The sequence below is a fragment of the Numida meleagris genome, unplaced genomic scaffold, assembly GCF_002078875.1.
Source record: "Numida meleagris isolate 19003 breed g44 Domestic line unplaced genomic scaffold, NumMel1.0 unplaced_Scaffold443, whole genome shotgun sequence".
Lineage (NCBI taxonomy): Eukaryota > Metazoa > Chordata > Aves > Galliformes > Numididae > Numida > Numida meleagris.
The window spans coordinates 15,575-22,755 of NW_018364659.1; the positions used below are offsets into that span (position 1 = coordinate 15,575).

The 7,181-nt window shown below is 65.5% G+C and overlaps 1 protein-coding gene across 1 annotated transcript in view; it reads left to right on the forward strand.

Moving 5' to 3' along the window:
* Nucleotides 1–7,181, forward strand: part of GATAD2B (GATA zinc finger domain containing 2B) — a gene marked incomplete at its 3' end in the record, with an annotated part of 10,426 nt that overhangs the window by 2,343 nt on the left and 902 nt on the right. Inside the window, 6 exon segments of the mRNA XM_021383615.1 lie at nt 1,652–1,781; nt 1,907–2,038; nt 2,378–2,509; nt 4,574–4,744; nt 6,055–6,370; nt 6,961–7,163. Of these exon segments, the coding sequence (XP_021239290.1) occupies nt 1,652–1,781; nt 1,907–2,038; nt 2,378–2,509; nt 4,574–4,744; nt 6,055–6,370; nt 6,961–7,163 (1,084 nt within the window).

The following is a 7,181-nucleotide window of genomic DNA, read 5'->3' on the forward strand; positions in this document are numbered from 1 at the left end:
GCAGGGCAGCTCTGGGGACACAGTTTGCAGCAGGGCAGCTCTGGGGACACGGTTTTTGCAGGGCAGCCCTAAGGAACAGCAGCAGTTTTTTTGCTAGAAGTTTTGAAACAACGCAGCGAGAACCGTCTCCAGCAATGGGAGTGAGGGCAGCGCTCGGCTCCTGCCCCACGGATCGGGGTCACTGCGCCGGGGCTGCGCTCCCACCCGTGCAGCTCCTCCCAGAGTCGTGCTGTAACGACGCTCCTGCCTTGACAAAAGTAAATCCGACAATCCCGGCGCGTTCGGCCGTTCCTTGCAGATAGCCGCCCTGCTTTCCCCGCTCCGGCTTCGGAAGCCGACCTTGGTATTATTATTTTTTAACTCAAAGGAATGTAAATAAGGCAGCCCGGCCGTGGCTGGGTGCTCGCCCAGCCGAGTCGCTACGGCCACAGCAGCCACAGCAGCAGCCACAGCAGCAGCCACAGCAGCAGCCACAGCAGCAGCCAGAGCAGCAGCCATGGGGCTGCACTGCCCCGGGCTGGGGGTCCCTGGGTGCACAGCAGAGCCCAGCGCTGCGTCCCTGTGTCCCTGGGGCTCGGTGGCACCCGAGGCTCCGTGGGGAGGGGAGGGCAGGGAGATGCCTGCGGTTCCTGCTCGGCGTGGGTTCGTTCGCAGCCGTTCGGTGCGTGGGCTTGCCCTGACAAACACCGTGCAGAGAGGTGTGCTGAGAGATGTGGGGCAGGAGCCCCATGGAGTGCTGCGGGAGGGCTCCGCGGGCTCCGAGCTGGGGGAGCCTCAGCCAGGAGCAGCTTCTGCTCTCGGCAGCGCAATCTGAAGCTGCTGGGAGCCGCCTCCTCCATAGGATGCCCCGTGCCCTGGCTGCTGTGGGGCAGACCAAGCCCGCATCACTGCTCCCTGCTGGAGGCTGGGAGCTCTGAGCAGCCTCTGCTCTGCATCCTGCACACAGTGCTGGGAGCCCACGGGGGCAGAGCGGACACCGCCTGCACGTGGTGCTCCGTGTGCCCACAAAGGGCTCAGCGAGGGCTCTGCCTGTGCTGGGCGGCACTTTGGGCTCCACCACGTGGGCCCAGGGTTTCCATGCCGTGGTTGCTCACTTGGAGCCCCGGCTCTTGCAGTGCTCTTACCACCCCAACGCTGCGGTGCGTGGGGCTGGAAGGAGCCCACCCCGGGGGTCCTGCCCGGGTCACTCCGCTCCCAGCGTGAGGGCCGGGGCTCCTCCTACCCCCTGCCCCCTCCCCCAGCCTGGGAGCGGGGCCCTGCGTGGCTGCCCCGCTCCTGTTCGGCGCTGCGCTGCTGGGCGCTTCCAGGCTCTGCCTGCACCGCTGCGTCCGGTCGGTGCTGCAGGGCTTTTCTCGCCGTCTCCGTCCCCCGAGCGATGCCACGACGAGCGAGGCAGTGCGTGGATGCCGCTGGATGATGGCAGCGATTCGGGGTTCTGCTTTTTCCCCCGCTGATGCGCTGTTGTCGCTGCTGCTTTCGAGGTCGCGGTTCCGCTGGGCTTTGGCTCCGGGCAGAGAGCGGTTCACGTTTCCCTTTACGGGCGCCCCTCGCTGTGGGTCCGCAGCGGGAGGGCTGTGGGGTCGCGGCCCCCCCCGTGGCCGCTGGGTGCCCGGCCGCGCGGCTCAGCCCCATTTCCCCGTTCTGTTGGCAGCGACCAGGACCGGGGCCGGCTCACCCCTTCCCCGGACATTATCGTCCTCTCCGACAACGAGGCCTCCAGCCCCCGCTCCAGCTCTCGCATGGAAGAAAGGCTGAAGGCGGCCAACCTGGAAATGTTCAAGGTAAGGGGATTCACCCGAAGCGGGGCCGGCTCCGTACCCGCGTGGCGCCGCGTGCCTTAGCGCTTCCGGGGCACGGCTCCGCTCCCAGCGCTGTCAGCTCTGACCGACTTTCCGCCTGCTCCCAGGGGAAGAGCATAGAGGAGCGGCAGCAGCTCATCAAGCAGCTCCGGGACGAGCTCCGGCTGGAGGAGGCCAGGCTCGTGCTGCTGAAGAAGCTGAGGCAGAGCCAGCTGCAGAAGGAGAACGTGGTACAGAAGGTGCAGCTCTGCGTGGGGCTGGGTGGGGGGCGGGTGCTGCGCGGGACCCGGGGGCCGGCCGTGCTCAGGGCTCGTTGCGCTCGGGCCCTTCCTCTGCCGCACGTTTTTCTGAGCGTGGTGCCGCTGTCCTGCTGCCACGAGGTCGGTGTGGGTGCTGCAGCCGTGCAGCTCTGCAGCCGTGCAGCTCTGCAGCCGTGCAGCTCTGCAGCCGTGCAGCTCTGCAGCCGTGCAGCTCTGCAGCCCCAGCGTTGGACCGCACGTCCGTGGCTGCGGCTGCCGATGGGTTTCCCCTCCGGGCACCGCGCGCTGATGCTGCCGTTGGTTTTTCTCTCCATCCAGACTCCGGTTGTCCAGAATGCGGCGTCTATCGTCCAGCCATCTCCTGCTCACGTGGGACAGCAGGGACTGTCCAAGCTGCCCTCCAGGCCTGGAGCTCAGGGGGTCGAGCCTCAGAACTTAAGGACATTACAGGTGAGCCTTCCTGACCCGGTTCCCTGCACAGAGCACCAGGCTGAGCTCGGTGCGCTTTGTCTCCGCGCCGTTAGCGTGCGTTGCCTGAGATGCAGGTGAGTGTGGGCGCTGCTCTGCGCTGCGGATAGGACAGCGGGCGCAGAGGGAAGAGGAGCAGCGAGCAGGCAGCCGGGCAGGGCTGCAGCCACCTCCGTGCTGCTCTGTGCAGTGGGAGACGCCGAGCATTGCAGGGGATGGCAGTGCTCGGTCGGGTGCTGGGGATGCTGGGGACGGGAGCTCCGGGGCTGCAGGAGAAGCTGCCCAGCTGCTGGTCAGCAGAGCTGCAATATGGAACGGTCTGAGAAAGGGGGGAATGAAAACGCAAACAGAAGAAGGGATGGAAGTGGGAATGCTTGCCTTCTTTGGGAAGCGGAGCAGGGCAGGGTGCAGTCTGCAATACCTTCCTGCGTCCTGGGCATCCCGCAAACAGGAGCCCGATGGGATGAGCTCGGAGCCCAAAGCCTGGGGTGAAAGCACGCGGCTTTGTGGGGTCCCGGCATCGCCCCAGCCGTGGCCCTTGGTGCAGCAGAGCGCACAGAGCCGCGGCCACGGGGAGAGCGGCTGCAGGGAGGTGTGCGTGGCACATGGAGGGGATCCCTTCCCTTCCCTTCCCTCCCCTCCTCCCTTCCCTCCTGCCTCGGCCAAGGGCTCCTTTTGGTCTCTGGTCCCTCACTCCCTCCATTAACCATCTCCTTTGTTTGTGGCATTTGTTTTCTTTGCTATGGCAACGATTGTGGGGTCAAGTCTATTGTGGCTTCGCAGTGGGATGGGACTGGTAAAGGAAATGGGCTTCAGGGGAAGAGGAAACGCATTGTTTGCGCAGCCTTTGTGAAGATTTTCTGCGTGTGACAATGAAGAACTTCATCTAGAACAAGTTCTTCAAAAAGGGGAGGGGAGAAAAGAGAGAGATGGGCAGACAGGAGGCGGCTGAAGGTTCCAGACCTGTGGCAAAGAAAAGAAGACGGAGCCCTCGTCCTGCCGGAGTTTGGGGCTCTGCATTGGGGGCTCTGCATTGGGGGCTCTGCATTGGGGGGCTCTGCATTTGGGCCCTGCACTGGGGGGCCATGCATTGGGGGCCCTGCATTTGGGTCTTGTATTGGGGGCTTTGCATTGGGCCTCTGCTTTTGGGGCCTCTGCACTGGGGGGCCCTGCATTGGGGGGCCCTGCATTGGGGGCCCTGCATTTGGGTCTTGTATTGGGGGGCCCTGCATTGGGGGGCCCTGCATTGGGGGCCCTGCATTTGGGTCTTGTATTGGGGGGCCCTGCATTGGGGGGCCCTGCATTGGGGGCTCTGCATTTGGGTCTTGTATTGGGGGCTCTGCACTGGGGGGCTCTGCATTGGGGCCTCTGCATTTGGGTCTTGCATTGGGAGCTCTGCATTGGGGGCTCTGCACTGGGGGGCCCTGCGCTGGGGTCTCTGTACTGGGAGCTCTGCATTTGGGCCTTGCACTGGGAGCCCCATTTTTGGAGCCCCATTTTTGGAGCCCCGTGTCTGTTCTGCTTTGAACTTGGGCACCAACTGCGGCCGCCGTGGATTCCAGCTCTCCATTTTATTGGCGCTGGCTGGCAACTTGCCTGCTTTTTTTTATGTTGTTATTATTATTTTCTCCCTTTCTTTCCTTTCCCCCTGCGTTTTTGCACGCTGATCGCATCGGCATGGTTGGATGTAGTGCACGTGTGCGTGTGTTTAGTGCCATGGCCGTGCCTGGAGCATCGCCCCGACCCATCCCGCTGCTGCTCAGCACTGGGCAGCCCAGTTTGCCCCTGCCCCGACCCAGGCCCAGTTCCCACCCCTCTGCAGCCATTCGAGCACCTCAGCACCCTTGTTCCAGGCCAAACAAATGCGATTCTTTAGAATCAGCAGCGACTGGAGGAGCAGCGAAGTTCTTTGAGCAGCATTTTGCCTTCCGGGCAACCCGTGTTGCAGGCGGGTGGGTGCTGTGCTGCTGCAGACCCCGCTGGGGGCCCTGCCGAGCCCGCTTCGCCTCGCGCCCTTTCCCTAACTCCGGTTTCCTCTCTTGCCAGGGTCACAGTGTCATTAGGTCTGCCACAAACACGACCCTGCCCCATATGCTTATGTCGCAGCGTGTGATTGCTCCGAACCCTGCCCAGCTGCAGGGGCAGCGCGTTCCTCCTAAGCCTGGCCTCATCCGCACTACAACTCCAAGCATGAATCCAGCCATCAACTACCAGCCGGTACGTGCCCGCTGCTGCGCCCCACGGGGGGGGGGGAACCGAGGGCAGTGGGAAGGGCAGGATGAGCCCAGCGCTCAGCACAAAGCCCCCCGGGGTGAAGTGACTCGGGCAGAGTTTGCAGAGGGGAATGCATCCCAGGCGTGGGGACGGAAGGAGGAGTGATGAGCAGCTTCCCGCTGCGGGGCTGCTGCATCCCGGCGGTGTTGGCGGCTCAGCTTCCCCTTCCTGCAGCCTCACCTGGGCTCCGTCCCCGTGCGTCTCCGGCTGCAGCAAGCTCAGGGGGCAGCTTGTTCCAAAACGCATTTTGCATCTGGAAATCGGGCCGTGGAGGCTGGGAATGGGGAGGAAAGAGCTCTCCCGCTTTTGCAGCAGGGGGCTCTGCCTCGCTGCCCGTCCTTAAGGGCTTCATCCACCCTAACGGTGCCGTGGTGCGGTTAGAAACGTGTCTGCACCACAGCCCCAAAGCATCGCGGCCACGGCCGGGCGAGCGTGGCTGCATGTCTGGTCTGAAGAGCCAACAGCAGCTGCTCTTGCAGAGGAGCCGCGCGTTCGTTAGCGCTAATTCACGTTGTCGTATTTCAATGCGTGTGAGCCAGCCCTGATCCGCCCCACGGCTCGTGTCCCCGCCCCGCTGACGGACGGTGATGGACGGTGATGGTTCGCAGTGACCTCGCTCCTCTGCCCCCCGCCCTGAGCAGCGGGGCGTCCCCCCCGCCCCAGCTTTCCGCTTTCGGTGCCTTCTTCGTACGAGCGCGGTGCTGAGCCCAGCGTGGAGCTGCTGCGCCGGCCGGGTTCAGAGCGTGAACTCAGCTCTGTGAGCGCTGAAGCATCCGTGCCCGGAGATGTGCAGGGCCGGGGCCGGTGGCTGCGTGCCCCAAACGCCCGCGAGAGCTGCGGGATCGGCTGGAGGCTCCGTGCTCTGCTGCTGTCGCGTGCCCCAGGGCGAGCGGAGGCTGCAGCGGAACGCGGCCGGCAGCGGGGGAGCAGGGAATTGGTGCACGCACAGCTCCTGCGTGGGAGGGATGGCTGCAGGCTGGCAGCAACGGGGGGGGCAAAATAGGGGCTGCCAGCATGGCCCCGGCCCCACAGCGCCCTGGGAACCCCTGGGCCAGCCGTGCTGTGCCGGGCTGGGTGTGCTGGAGAGCCTGGGTGCACAGCACCGTGCTGCAGGTGGCTCCTGGAAGGGGCTGAGAGCTGCTCCCCCCCACACCTCTGTGCCAGCAGCGGGTGGGCACGAGGGGGGGGGGTTCCGTCCTTAGGAGCCGAGCCCTGCGTTAACCCCCCCCCCCCCCTCTGCTCTTCCTCCCCAGCAATCAAGTTCTTCTGTTCCTTGCCAGCGTACGTCGTCTTCAGCCATCTACATGAACCTTGCCTCTCACATCCAGCCTGGCTCTGTGAACAGGGTCTCGTCCCCGCTCCCCAGCCCCAGCGCGCTGAGCGACGCCGCCAACTCGCAGGCAGCCGCCAAGCTGGCCCTGCGCAAGCAGCTGGAGAAGACGCTGCTGGAGATCCCACCCCCGAAGCCGCCCGCGCCCCTGCTCCACTTCCTGCCCAGCGCAGCCAACAGCGAGTTCATCTACATGGTGGGGCTGGAGGAGGTGGTGCAGAGCGTTATCGACAGCCAAGGTGAGCCCGGGGCCTTCCCCCGTGTGTCCCGCCGCGTGCCGCCTCCTCCGAGCCCTTTTCTTGCCTCGCAAAACCCTGGAACCCGCGGCCCGGGCGGCGCTGAGCGGTTCCTCGCCCCGTGCTGCGGCTCCCGGCCCCGCAGCGCTGCGATGCTGCACGTGTGTGCTGAGCCCCGGGGCTCTGTGCCCGGTGCAGCCCGCCTGGCAGGAGGCGCAGGGAGGGAGCAGGGAGGGATCTGCGGAGCCCGCGTGGTGGGGAGCCCACGTGCGAAACCCTGGCAGCCCCCGGCTGTGTGTGCCGGGCTCCGTGCCTGCCCCCTCCCCACAGCGGTGCCCCCTCCCCGCGGCTGCTTTCTGAGCACGAGAGTCGCCGGTGGCGGAACGGAGTGAACCGGGTTCCGTGGATCCCACGGGGCGTGTTTGGGGCGGCAGCCCCCGCAGAAGGGAGATGGGAGAGCCCGGGGGGCCGGGGGCTGCGGGCGGCGCGGGGTCAGTGCCCTCCAGGTTCTGCTCCTCCGCCACCTGCCCCAGGCGTGGGGATATTGGGGGGGAACGTGGGGCTGCCCCTCACCCCCCCCCGTCCGCTCGCAGGGAAGAGCTGCGCGTCCTTCCTGCGCGTGGAGCCCTTCGTCTGCGCCCAGTGCCGCACCGACTTCACCCCGCACTGGAAGCAGGAGAAAAACGGGAAGATCCTGTGTGAGCAGTGCATGACTTCCAACCAGAAGAAGGCGCTGAAGGCGGAGCACACCAACCGGCTGAAGAACGCCTTCGTGAAAGCTTTGCAGCAGGAGCAGGCGAGTGCACGGCGAGCA